This window comes from Mauremys mutica, chromosome 2, assembly GCF_020497125.1.
Source record: "Mauremys mutica isolate MM-2020 ecotype Southern chromosome 2, ASM2049712v1, whole genome shotgun sequence".
Taxonomy (NCBI): Eukaryota; Metazoa; Chordata; order Testudines; family Geoemydidae; genus Mauremys; species Mauremys mutica.
This window is the reverse complement of record NC_059073.1, coordinates 90,280,890-90,293,784: the sequence shown is the minus strand read 5'-3', so window position 1 is coordinate 90,293,784 and position 12,895 is coordinate 90,280,890. Positions and strand designations below refer to the sequence as shown.

The following is a 12,895-nucleotide window of genomic DNA, read 5'->3' as shown; positions in this document are numbered from 1 at the left end:
CTTCCACTTTCCTAGATCAGTTAAGAAAAATGGCATAAATTCTGTATTGACTTGCATCCCACTGATTTCAGTGGGAGTTACGTATGCTGTAAAGCAGTGTAGAATTTGGTCCTTTCCCAGTGCCCACTTTTCTCTACTTACTTTTCTGTACTGTGTATGAACATAAAAGAAAATAACTTGGCAGGAAACTAGGTCTTACATGGGCAATTTCAAGGTCAACATTTTCTAAAGTCTAAAAACCGACTTCAGCAGAGGAACCTACATACATTTGCGGGTTACAAGCAAATATATGAACAATCATGACATACATATGGCTAAGCTGAGTAATCACCCAATCATATATCCATATTGTCCCTTCGTGTTTATATTACATCCTCGCTTGTCCTTATCCTGTAATTGGAGCGATGTAGGCAAAGGGTCTGCCTGTGTGGGTCCAGTTACAGGATCAGGGCTTGTAAAATCTTTGGGATAGCAATGTATCTCTTGTGTGCCTTTTGTGAAGGGCCTAGCACACTTGGAGGTAAAATAATAAGTAATAATTTTGGCTTACAAACTTTGAGAGTGGTCTGTCCCATCTTTAATCCCTGTTTTAAGTAATTCATATACACTTGTAATCCCAAGCATACATATGTATGTACTAAATCTATACTATACACACTATACATCACGAGTGTGCTTATTTTCATAACAAAAACTGTTGAAAGATTGTAATTAGGATTGCAAAGTAAAGCATTTGGAAGTTAGGAAATGACAGAATTAAGGTTACCTATGCAATTTGTGTGTATTATGATACAATCTTTAATTACATAGTTACATAGTACTTTAAGCACAAGTCCCCTTCATCCATTAATGTACAGGATGCTCAGTGAATGAAGTAGCAGGTCAGCATTTTTCTCTGTCCTCTAAATTCGCTGAATAATCCCCCACCATGCATCGAATACAGATTTTTTTTTAATTTCCCCATGAACTCATCTATTGTGCTCATCTCTGTAATATCTGAATATCTTACGAATACTTATACATTTATTTTCAAAACTCTCCTGTGAGATAGAAAGTATTATTTTTATTCCCATTTTACAGATCCAGATCGAGAGCTGAGGCAGAGAGAGATTTAGGCCAAAATTTGCTAAAGAGTCCACTAATTTTGGGTGCTTCAGTGAGTGCCCAGCTTCAGACACCTAAGACTTTTTTCAAAGGTGCCGAGTTGGGTACTTCATTTCAATCTGAGTGCTGAGTGTTGAGCACTTTTGAAAATCAGGCCCCACATGTCTCAAATTGGGTACCTGAAAAACAGAGATTTACTGACAGTCTCCAAAAATGATGGTTTAAGCAACTTGCCCAGAATCACATAGGAAGTCTGTGACAGATCTATGGATAGAATCCAGTCTCTTGAGTCTTAACCTATGCCTTAATAACCAGACCATCCAACTGCCCTCTGGTTCAATCGATACACACACCTTCCAACCTCTGCTGAGAATGAGGCAAGATTCCTACAGGCCATAGACTCATCCACTGCACAACCTTATCTCATTCACCATTCATTGGGTGCAATAAATGAAACAGGGGTCCTGTGAAAAAAAAGTATTATGTGATTACACTATTAAAGACTGCATCAAAACACTTGATTTCTTTATATACAGAAAACTATTTTTTTCAGGCCCATATACTTCCTGAAGCTCATATACTTCCTTTTAAATCAGTGTTGTGCCTTTTAGATCCACTCAAAGAATGGTGACTCATGACATTTATGCACCATCTTTATTTATGAAATAAAAGGAAAATCTGCAGAGCAAATGGATGCAAATCCTTGTACACATGTCCAAACATCGTAATATTTTGAGCAGGACAAATGAGAAGGAAAACCCTAAATCAGTCCTAACAAGAATTTGTCTTCCAAAAATATTTGTAAAATGCCAGTGAGATTTATGATGCCTACCGCTATTTTTCAATTAAAAAAAAATCACATTATTGTATTCAAAAATACTGAAACACACAGTATGAGGCAAAGAAAACCATAAGAAAATGTCAAGTTGGTAAAAATGACATGAAATTATTAACCATGTTGTTTTTAGCACTGTAAAACTTCAAAGTGTTTGAGTTTCACAAAGGAAGTTCCATCATTAGGATTCACTATGCACGCATGGAACAACATGGCAGAAAGCATGTCTCTGATGATGCACAAAGAAGTTACTTACAGGTAATAAGTGTAGGAGTGATAGCTTCTTCTGCCATGATGGTGGAAGGATTTAGGCAGTGGTGGAAAAGATGAAATGGAAGGAAAGAAAAGCCAAATATTAATGTATGAAAAATCAAGATGAATTGAGACCAGAAGTGGTGACACAAATGAAAGGTAGTACAAATGCATCTCAGGCACATCATGCAATATCTGTCCATTCCAGATATGACATAAATCTACATAAAATTTTAAGCAAACAAATACATAATACCTCACTGAAATGTTAAATTAGACAGTTTAAAACAAGTGTAACAGCTAAGTAACATATTAGATACCTAATAGTTATGTATTATATACATCATATAATACATACACACACACACACACACACACACACACACACACGTAAGGTGCTAAACATGCTTTTATTTCACATTGTATTAACTGGTTTAGGAAAGACATGGCATCTCTACTGCATTAGTTAGAAGTTTAGGAATGAAAAGTCTTAGAATGCTTATAAAGTAGCTTCTCTTCCCGGCAGAGTACTGTGGAGTTTTTTTTGGAGGCTCTTTCTAGTTGCTCTCATTCCTTAGAGACATTAAAACTTAGCCTACCATGGATATGATTAGCCTAGCTTGTCACCCAAAGCTCGTTTCCAGAAAGCCAAATAAACTGTCAAAGTATGATTCCACTTTTCATTAGGCATTTCATTGCAGAAGAAAAATGAAATAACTTCCTTGCCCCTTTGTGTCAGAATTACTTTTATAACCTTGGCTATATTACTTCACAAAGAGTGAAATGCACTCCTTCCCCAAGTAAAAGGACTATATTCAGGGATCACAGTGGAGGTTTACTGGTGGCCTGAAGACAGAATCCATCCCCAGACAGTGGGCAGAATCCTGCACCTCTACTATTTCTGCCTCTGGGGATACAACAAAAGGCCACTTGGATCCCAAGCCTCTTCATCCATGTAAGCATGGATCCAGCACTCTTTCCCACCTGAGCTCCCTCCCAATGATTCCCTCCACTCCACATTCAGAGCCAGTGAGGAACTCCCTCCTGCAGTGGGCAGAGTGCACAGGGCCTCCTGCCCAGCTGCCCCGCCTGCTGCTGCACCGCTCTCCCTCCCCGATCAAGGCTCCTGAAAGCAGGGAGGGGCAAAGCCCTCCACAAAGGGATGAATTTCACCCTGCTCAGATTCAAAATATTGATTCTAATTAAAAAGAAGCTTATTCTCCAATAACCATTGCCTCGCCATAGCTACAAATAATGTTAATGTACTGGCAAGATAAAAGACTGAAATAAACTGGGTAGGCATCTGTAATTCTCACAGCACCCAGATACAGTGCTTTGACTACGGCAAAAACTTGTAAACAGGCCTAGCAAAGGACTACCACAAATGCTAACTTGCCTTAGGCTACATGCTGCAGGCATTCCTTTGAAAACTAGGCTTTCATCACATTTTCTCTCTCATCTTCTTTGTTTGAGGATGCCTTCAGAAATATTTTCCAGTTTTTATTCCCATTTTTCTGATACTTAACAGTATTGTTTAAACACAAATGGCTGGTATTGAATATTTAATCATATGTGGCACATTTGCAAAATGCACACCTGTTAAAACTGGATTTAAAAAGAGAACCAAGAATATGGTAACAGGAAGGCTATGGATAAAATCCTGCACTTCTTAGTCAGGTACATCTGCTACTAAATTCGGTGCCTGCAGGAAGGGTGCAGGACTGGGCTGTATGAAAACGGTTCTGTTTACTTATATTGTGTTGGGAGGAGGTTGTTTTGGCATGTGGTGTAATCATAATTATCTTTTTTCCCCCCTTCTCTTTTCAGAAATTATTCATTCTCTAGCTCCCATTTAGAATCTCATGACACCGCAAACCCTACTCCTTACCATATGTTGCCGTGACAGAGATTTAATGTAATTAGTACAAATGTTCTCATACATCTAAAAGATGTATAGCAATTTTAGAAACAACAATAAATATAATTAATCAGTGCAGCACGGCTGGTGCTTGTACGCATAATTCTGCCAAACATGTTATTGAGATAAATTATTCTGTTTAAAAAATGTTGAAAACTCAGGTGCTTTAATTTGTGCGAATACATCAAATTACAATTTGATATAATAGGAGAAAAATTAAATGTCTCATGTTCAAGTTATTTTTATATTGAGTTCTTATAATATGAGCAAGAGGTTTTAGAAGATGAGACTCCTTGAAAATTAGATTCTGAAGTTTTAAATCCCCAACAATTCTGAGGTGCCGCAAAAAGAAAATTTGTTATAAAAATATAATGTTCTAAACGTGGGTAATTTAAGAAATAGAAAACTAAGACTTACAAAAACATTAGATCATTTAGCAAAGACACTGACCATGCTTTGGAAAAATCTCAGTTTTAGAAATGCAGCCTTAACAACTGAGTTCCATTTTACTTTTGATATATGCGGATAGGTCCGTTGGCATATTTTATAAGTGGAGGTTAACCCAGGTGGCATAGTTAGTATAGTGGCTTCCACGCCACCCCTCTTCTGCAGCTGGCATAGAGGGCATGGCAAAGGGAAAGGAGGGCCTGGTTGGGTCCTCCCCCGGACCTGAGTTATCCCTTGTTTCCATACTGACTGCTGGGAAAGGTTGGCAGCTGGTGGAGATTAGAACAATCTGAGCTACATCCAGGGAATGGACTAGTGCAGTTGTTCTCAACCAGGGGTCCGGAGCTCCCGGGGGACCATGAGCAAGTTTCAGGGGGTCCACCAAGCATGGCTGGGCCCAAGGAAGAAAGCCAAAGCCCTGCCATGTGGGACTGTAACCCGGGGCCCCGAACCACACCACCTGGGGCTGAAGCTGAAGCCTGAGCAACTGAGCTTTGTGTTGTCCCTTATGGTATGGGGCCTGGGTAATTGCCCTGCTTGCTACCCCCTAACACCAGTCCTGGCTTTTATATGCAGAAAAACAGTTGTTGTGGCACAGGTGGGCCGTGGAGTTTTTATCACATGTTGGGGGTGGGGAGGAGGGCTCAGAAAGAAAAAGGCTGAGGACCCCTGGACTAGTGCACTGCAAGCTCAGCACCAGAGAGTGGAAAGGGCATTCCTGAGTAGCACTAAGCATTCCTTACCCATTTAAACAGATACGTACATTAGAAACTATTAGAAGGCTCAGGGGTATATGCATCTCAGAGTGGAAACAAAAGCACACAAGAAAACAACTCTTTTTTGTTGAGGAGAACTGAGGCAGTTTCTGACCCAATCAAATATTAATAGCCACTGGTTTACTACACTCCCACAGCAGCAACAAGATGGTAGCACAAACTGCAACTGCTGCATCCCAAATAAACACACCCTCGAGCAAACCTCTCCCATTAAATCTAAGTTTTCAACCTCCATACTTTTTGGAAACTTAATTGAAATAACAATAATTTAAAAAAGAAAAGAACAGATAGACAATATAGTAGATTGAATTATGCCTTTTATCTATCCATCCCTCCCTCCCCCCTCCCCGCTATTATCCAAGATCCTTAATATAATTTTGGAAAGCACTCCTATTTATTATTATTGTTTACCAAACATTACAGGAATATTGCTATCACTTACATTCCACTGTTTTTTTATAATTTGCCAGTGAAAGCAAAACTTTCTTTATGCACGTAGTTGTCAATGAGGTCCTGGAATTTTCAATGCAGGAATGCTGGAGGCAGGGGGAGACTGGGTAAGTTGCTTGAAACTGTGCAATGAAGGCTAGATTCAAATTCCATTCAAGTCAATGGAAAGACTCCTACGGACTTCAATGGGCTTTGAACGAAGTCTTAAGTGAGACAGACAGATCATATTTGAGAGCAGGCCACTCCACAGGCCTGATTCTGATTTCGCGAACATCACTGTAAACTGATATCGCAATCATGATCCAGATCCCTCCACCCTTTGTAGTAGTCATTAGGGCAACCAGCATCTTTATGCTGGAAGAAGGGTTTAGCGGTTGGCGCATCAAACTAGGAGACAAAAGTCTGGGCACTATTCTTAGCTTTGCCGCAGATTCCTTATATGCCCTTGGGTAGGTCACTTAATTTCTCTGTGCCTCAGCTTATAAAATGAGAATAATATTTAAGAACCACTTTAGAGGAGCATTGGGAGATTTAATTAATATAGGGTTATGAAGTGCTTTTGGGGTTCTCGGATGCAAAGTTCCACAGAAATGCAAGGTAATATTTTGACCCAGGATTAAGTGAATTCCTTACTCAGTTAAAATTCCCGTTGAAGTAACTGATGCCCAATTATCAAGTATAATCATCACATGGTACAATATTGATAAGCTTGTTTCACTCAGAAGTAGTTGAAGTACCATAAAACTTATGACATTCTGATATTGCCCTTACATTACAATTGTACTTAGCTTGCAAAACAATTATAAATTCTCTTCCAATGCATAATATGTACACAGTAACTGAACCTAGGTGAAACATAGGGATCCTAGGTCGCATAGTCAATTGATACTCTACTGAATAACTGGTTCAAGTTTAACTTGGGTCATAAGTGAAATTATTTCAGGGCCTGTCTATGCTACAACTATATGTTTGGAGACCTGGCCAAAACACAATCATCCCTATATCTGGTTAAAAGCTGGCTACATCTTGTAATGTCGATGAGTCCTAACTTTACTCTACAGTCTCTGTTCAAGCCTGCAGTGTGGTTCAGGAAAATGGTTAAAAATTAGTTATCCATAAATCCCATCTACACTACAAGGTAGAACGGTGTTCTAACAATGTCAAGGGACAGCATTTTGTAACAGAGTTCCCGGACACGGTTACTGTAAATAGGTCTTAGTGGTTTCCGTTGAATCACTAGCAGACTTGTCTCAATCGCTAAGAACATTTGTCCCAAATGATGTCAATGGGGAGAGGGGGAAGAAAACCGAGTGCCCTACCCACACCTGCCACCAACTACATGGGGCTGGAGCCTCCCCATTGCCCAGGGATTGGCTTATAAAAGGCCTCAGCAAAGCAACATCCGCTGGAACAGCTGAGGGACCAACATTTGCCTGCTCGGAGAAAGACTGTGGAGGGAGCAGGACCTAAGCAACCCTTCCTTTGCTCCTGGGCAGCTCTCCCTGGGAGGCAAGAAGAGTCTTTGCAGGAGTCTCTCTCTTAACTGGAATTACTCTACACTTTGGCACAATTTGTTAAAAAATGGCAATCTGGGCTCAGGAGAGGCTCAGAACTGGACTAAGAAGGGTGTTGCATGTAGGTCAGGATTAAGTGATGCAGGACTGGCAAAGCAATGTGGAGAGCCTTAATCACCGCATGCCAGCATTATGTCTGGCTCCAGGGAGGGGCTTTTGGGCCTCATTTTTTATAGTTAAAATGGAAAGTATGATTGCAGCAAAGAATTAAAAGCAAATGTATGGAAGGAGAAGGTACTGCATTTCAGAAAAGATTTTACTCTTGCTACACAGGATTATAAACCCAGGAATTTACTGGGAATGTCTGGGTTTTGCAAGACTGCTCCAGTGTCCCAGAAGACTGCCCCAGTGTCCACTGGGGGAGCTCGCAATTCCCTTTCCAGGACACTCTTCTTCCCTCCACTGCCTCCCCTCTATCTTAAAGAAAACTGGGGCCCAGCTGGCTCTGTGTTGTGCCCCAGTGCACGACCTGCCTGCCAGCTATTTAAATGTGCATCTGAGGTGCTCCAAGCCTGGCACTATCGCCAATTGCTCAATGTGCTTCAGGTTTGGAAAAATTCCAGACCTATTACACACTACTGGTACACACACAGTTCAATCGCCAGCCTGCAAGCAGTAGACTAGGGCCAGCACAAGTGGGCCTGAATTTCCTTTAAGGAAGGGAACTCTGGACTGTGATTGGGAGGTCACAGCGGAGTTCCAGGGAAGTTAGAGTAGATTCCAGGGAAGTGGAGGTAGATTGGAAGAAAAGGGTAAGAGATGAGCACTCAAAGGACAAACATTTGTAGTCCAACCCCTCTTCAAGCTGCCAAACCCTACTCATCCACTCCTTCAACTACCCCCAACCCGAACACCAGGGCTGCAAACTCTTTCATACATCAGAATAGATGGCCAAACCTTGATTCAACTTACTACTGAAATTCTCCCAACATAGGCACCGGCCTTTCAATGTCCTAGCTGCTAGAAACTTCCAGTTTTCTCCCTTCCTCACCCCTTTACACTGTGATGGTATTCAGAAAGGAAGTAGGTTTCTCCATTTAAAACAGAGGCAGCTACCTCTATTGCTATAGCAGTTTTCTAATGATGTCCAAAGCACAAAACCCAAATGCATGTGTGCTAAACCTACTTTTGGAAACATCCAGCATCTTTCCAAGAGAACCATTTTCATTTGTTTTCATGGAATGAAATCTGCACAGAACAATATAGACTTAATCCATATCACAATTCATCTCAGCTCCCTCATTCCCTTTCTATTTAGACTGAGCATTTCTTTTATATTCAAGATGGGCAACTTTCTCAGATTTCTGTGGGGAATCATATAATATCAAACTTTCAGCTGAGCTGCTGCATAGAGACGAGGCGTGCCCTTCTGGGACAGAGATACTGTTCTTACATTATTTGGGCCCATCATGCAGTAGTAATATGTACAATGCTAGAATCATTAACCTTCAGTTGTTTTTCTTTGATAACAAAGCCACAAACCTTAATTCATAAAAAAGTGCTGCAAGATGAAAAATTCATATAGCACAGTTTTACAAAATGCCACAAGGCTTCAGGGAAAATAAGCAGCATTTCCTTAACTCTGTGGTAAAGGGCAGCAAGGTGGCTGGATACATTTACCTGAATCACACTGAAAACTGCTGCAGGAGATGCTCTGACACAAATATGCACACAGAAAACATATATTAACTGCTCACCTTTTCTTCATTACCAACACAACCCCCAGAAATATAATAACGAACAGCAAGATGCCTGCAATGACTCCAGCGATTTTAACAGTATGGTCTGTCTCCTTCTCTGGCTCTGGGTCTGGTTTTCGAGTAGCAGCTCCTATGAAGGTAGCGGATTTAAAAGAGGGGGAGGGGGAAAGAATAAACACATTACACTTTCTTCTACTGTTACATTTAACATACATAGTAATAAGCCTTATCAGAGCCGACAGACAGCAATGCTTTGATTTTTTTTTTTAAACTGGTCTCATATGCACTGGAAGGAATGTAATTGTTCATATTGTTCTACAATATTTTGCTAAACCACAACACAAGATGGATACTACACCCACGCCTGACCCTTTTATAAGACCCTCTTCACACATACAATTTTCTGTATTTTTATTATCTGTGTTGGCTCCCTGTTCTTCCTGCCATTTAAAAACTTGCTAACACCACAATAACTATCCTAAGCCTTTATCCTAATTTGACTTGCTGGAACATCTTCCTTAATTATTTTTCATAAATGAAGCAGTAATTCCATAACATATTAGCTTAAACACCTGGAAAAGAGAGATAAGCTCATTTACCACGCGTTTTACCAGCAATTGTTTTTTTGTACAATAGACCTTTTTTTTTTTTGCCTTTGGAAATCTAAATCTAGGTCACATCTGGTAGGCAAAAGACTCCTTCTAAGCAATTTATTCACAAAGTGGGAAGCAGCTGATGATCACACCACTGGCACCCACATTTAATATCTGTTTAAATGAGATAACCAGTGCCTTGCAGCAGCTACTGTCTTAGTGTTTCCAGCTTTCCCATTTAAAAAAACCCACCATTTGTATTGTTTACTGTATAATGTGATGGAACGTCAAATCCATGTCTGATGAAATATCCATTTCCTCCACTAAATGAGTTCAGGATGAAAAATGTTAAGGACATAATGTTCAATTCACTAAACTGAATATATATTTTTTGAGAACTTATACTTTTTAAAATCAAAATGTCACATATTTATCATTTGAAGCACCATATCACCTTTACAAAGTGGACAGATAGTCCTAGAAATAGGAATTTATTTATCAGTTTTCTTATTACAGCTTTTTTTTTGGATAGGGAAAGCAGGGGAGGTAAAATGCAATTAAACTATAATATTATAGAACTAGCATTCCCATCACAGTCTCCTGGTTTCATTAGGGGCACTTAAAGGCACAGTTGTTGTCTACTTGTCCTTTTATTTGCCTTTTTATGAAAAATGTCTAAGGCGAGGATTTTACCTGGGGCCAAATTTTCCTCTGCTCCTCTCCCACGATCAGGGCCAGATTTTCAAAGGTGGCCAGCATCCAGCAGCTCCCGTTGAGACACTCATAGACCAGATTTTGGAAAGAGCTTAGTGTATCGGATGAGACAATCTGGCCACTTTTAGTGCCTAAATGTGAGCTGAGTCCTTCTGAATATTTGGAACCAACTGTGGGTGCTAAGCTTGTTTGAAAATTCTGGCCAGGGTGTACTGTAAACATAATGGGCTAGAGATATTTACTATCTATGGGCCCAATTCCACCATGTTTACTACAGCTAATATCTTACTATGAAATAGTCTCACTGAAATAAATGGGAATTCTGAACTAGTAAAACTCAATATGTGTAAAGATAGTGGAATCAGGCTTTATATTTTCTGTAACAGATATGCATAAAATTTTGTTCTAAACAATACTATTTTTAATTCCCCTGTATCATATGAGGGATTTCTTTAAAAAAGCTTCCTATTATTATAATTTATACAGCACTCAAAGTGTGCTAGGTACTTAGAAGATACCTACTGTACCTTCTTAATGCAGAAAATAGCTGTTGAGCTGAAAATGGCAGGTGGGAAACACAGAATCAAGGGTGATACAAATGACAAGGGAAGCTATGGAGTTTATAGCAAGGGGAAATGAGAATTGAAACAATAGCAAGATCTAAGCCAGAGGTCTCAAAGTCCCGGCCCTCGGGCCATCTGTGGCCCGAGAACCTCCCCACTGTGGCCTGTGGAGGAGAGATGCATGCAGACACGATGCCAGCAATGTCTGCTGCAGGCACCACCCCCTGCAGCTCCCATTGGTTGGGGGAGAGCGACAAAGATACCATCACTAGTCGCCAGGCAGAGTCAGACATGGAAGCAGAGTCACTTTTTTCCACAATGAATACCAAACACAACGATCTGATGCACGCCTTGCTGCAATCCTGAAGGTTTCAACTGCTCAGTCACTGAGGCCAAACATCAACAAACTGACGGAACTGAAGCGTTGCTAGGTGTCTGGCAAACTCTAAAAACTCTCTGGCAGGTGAAGAATTGTATAAAGTTGTATGACAGTTTTATTATTTCTAAGAAATTGGAAATAAAAAATACAGTATAAACATTTTCTGAACACCATCTTCAGTGACATTATTGGCCTGCTGGGAGGATTTGAGGACTGGCACTGGCCTTAAGGTAAATTGAGTTTGAGACCCCTGATCTAAGCTTTCAAACTATCCTTCTTACATTCTCATCTTTGTGCTCTCCTCCACACTGCCTAGTATGACTGGAACACCCACCATCTTCTAGTGTGCAAGATGACTATCTTCTTAATTAAAATAATTCCTTATAATTTCCTTCCTTCTATGGAAGCTAGCAGTGTTAATTCAACAGAATAATAAACGCACAAGGCTACCAATAAAAAGATATAAAATAAAATCTTGCTACACTCTAAGGTAAAGGTCTGTACAATCCAACATGCTTTTCTCAACATCTATTACCTCCCTCCATGACTGAACAGGGCCCTCAACATAATGGAACCACTATGGGTTACAATGTCCAAAGAAGGGAAGAAAGCCAAGAGGCCATTAAAAGCATGCACATATTCTGCCTGTCATGGAGATAATCTCTTTTAGGGTTAATTGCATTCTTTGCATGGCTGCTTTTTGGGGTTGAACAGTTAGGAGGAGGATCCACCATCATACAGATCCTCCAGCTCACACATGGAGCTTTTCACACATGGAGAAGGGATATGGGAGCTCCAGAGGCTAGAGTAGGGACATAGGGACATAGGAATTGCCATAGTAGTTCAGACAATGGTCCATCTAGTCCAGTGTCCTGTCTCAGTCGTTAGCATCAGATGCTTCAGAGGAAGGTGCAAGAAACCCCTTCAGAAGGCAGATGTGGAATAGAACTGCCCCCCCCCCCCCGATGGCTTCATCCTAATTCCCACTGGTCAGAGATTGGTTTAAACCCGGAAGCATAATGTTTTATATCCCTTTCTAAACTCTTTTAGCATGAGCTATTCTAAATCTGGATATTCTTGTTACCCCTATAATTGTCCAATCCCTCTTTGACCGTTACTTTGTTCTTAGAGTCAGTGACATCACGTGGGAATAAGTGCCTGGTTTAATTCACATTTTGAGTGAAAAAGTACTCCTTTTATCAGTTTTGACTTTCCCACTTTTAAATTTTATTGAATGTCCCATTGTTCTTGTGTTATGTCACAGGGGGAACAGAAACTCCTGTTTTACCTTATAAACACCATTCATTATTTTATATACCTTTATCATGCCCCTTCTCACCTCTCTAAGATCAACTATCCCAATCAATTCTTGTCACCCTTCTTTGAACCCCCCTTCATTTTGGATCCTTTTAGCGAAGAGTTCACTATTCTATATAGGGCTGAACCATTGATTTATAAGGGAATTATCATATTTTCTGAATTATTTTCCATCCCGTTCCTAATATCTCATTTGCTTTTTTTGACCATAGCTGCACATTGAGCAGAGGTCTTCACCAAGATATGTCAGGTTTGTGAGTAGTTCAGATTTTT

At 40.2% G+C, this 12,895-nt stretch overlaps 1 protein-coding gene across 9 annotated transcripts in view; it reads right to left on the bottom strand.

Moving 5' to 3' along the window:
* PTPRM (protein tyrosine phosphatase receptor type M) overlaps window positions 1–12,895 on the bottom strand; it is a 726,112-nt gene that overhangs the window by 216,206 nt on the left and 497,011 nt on the right. For 5 of the 9 annotated variants that reach the window (XM_045005639.1, XM_045005642.1, XM_045005643.1 and 2 more), the window contains one exon: window positions 9,054–9,186. In XM_045005639.1, coding sequence (XP_044861574.1) covers window positions 9,054–9,186 — 133 coding nt within the window. Of the gene's footprint in view, window positions 1–2,195; window positions 2,226–9,053; window positions 9,187–12,895 lie in introns of all 9 variants that reach the window. The other 4 variants (XM_045005637.1, XM_045005638.1, XM_045005641.1 and 1 more) reach the window with 1 other exon arrangement.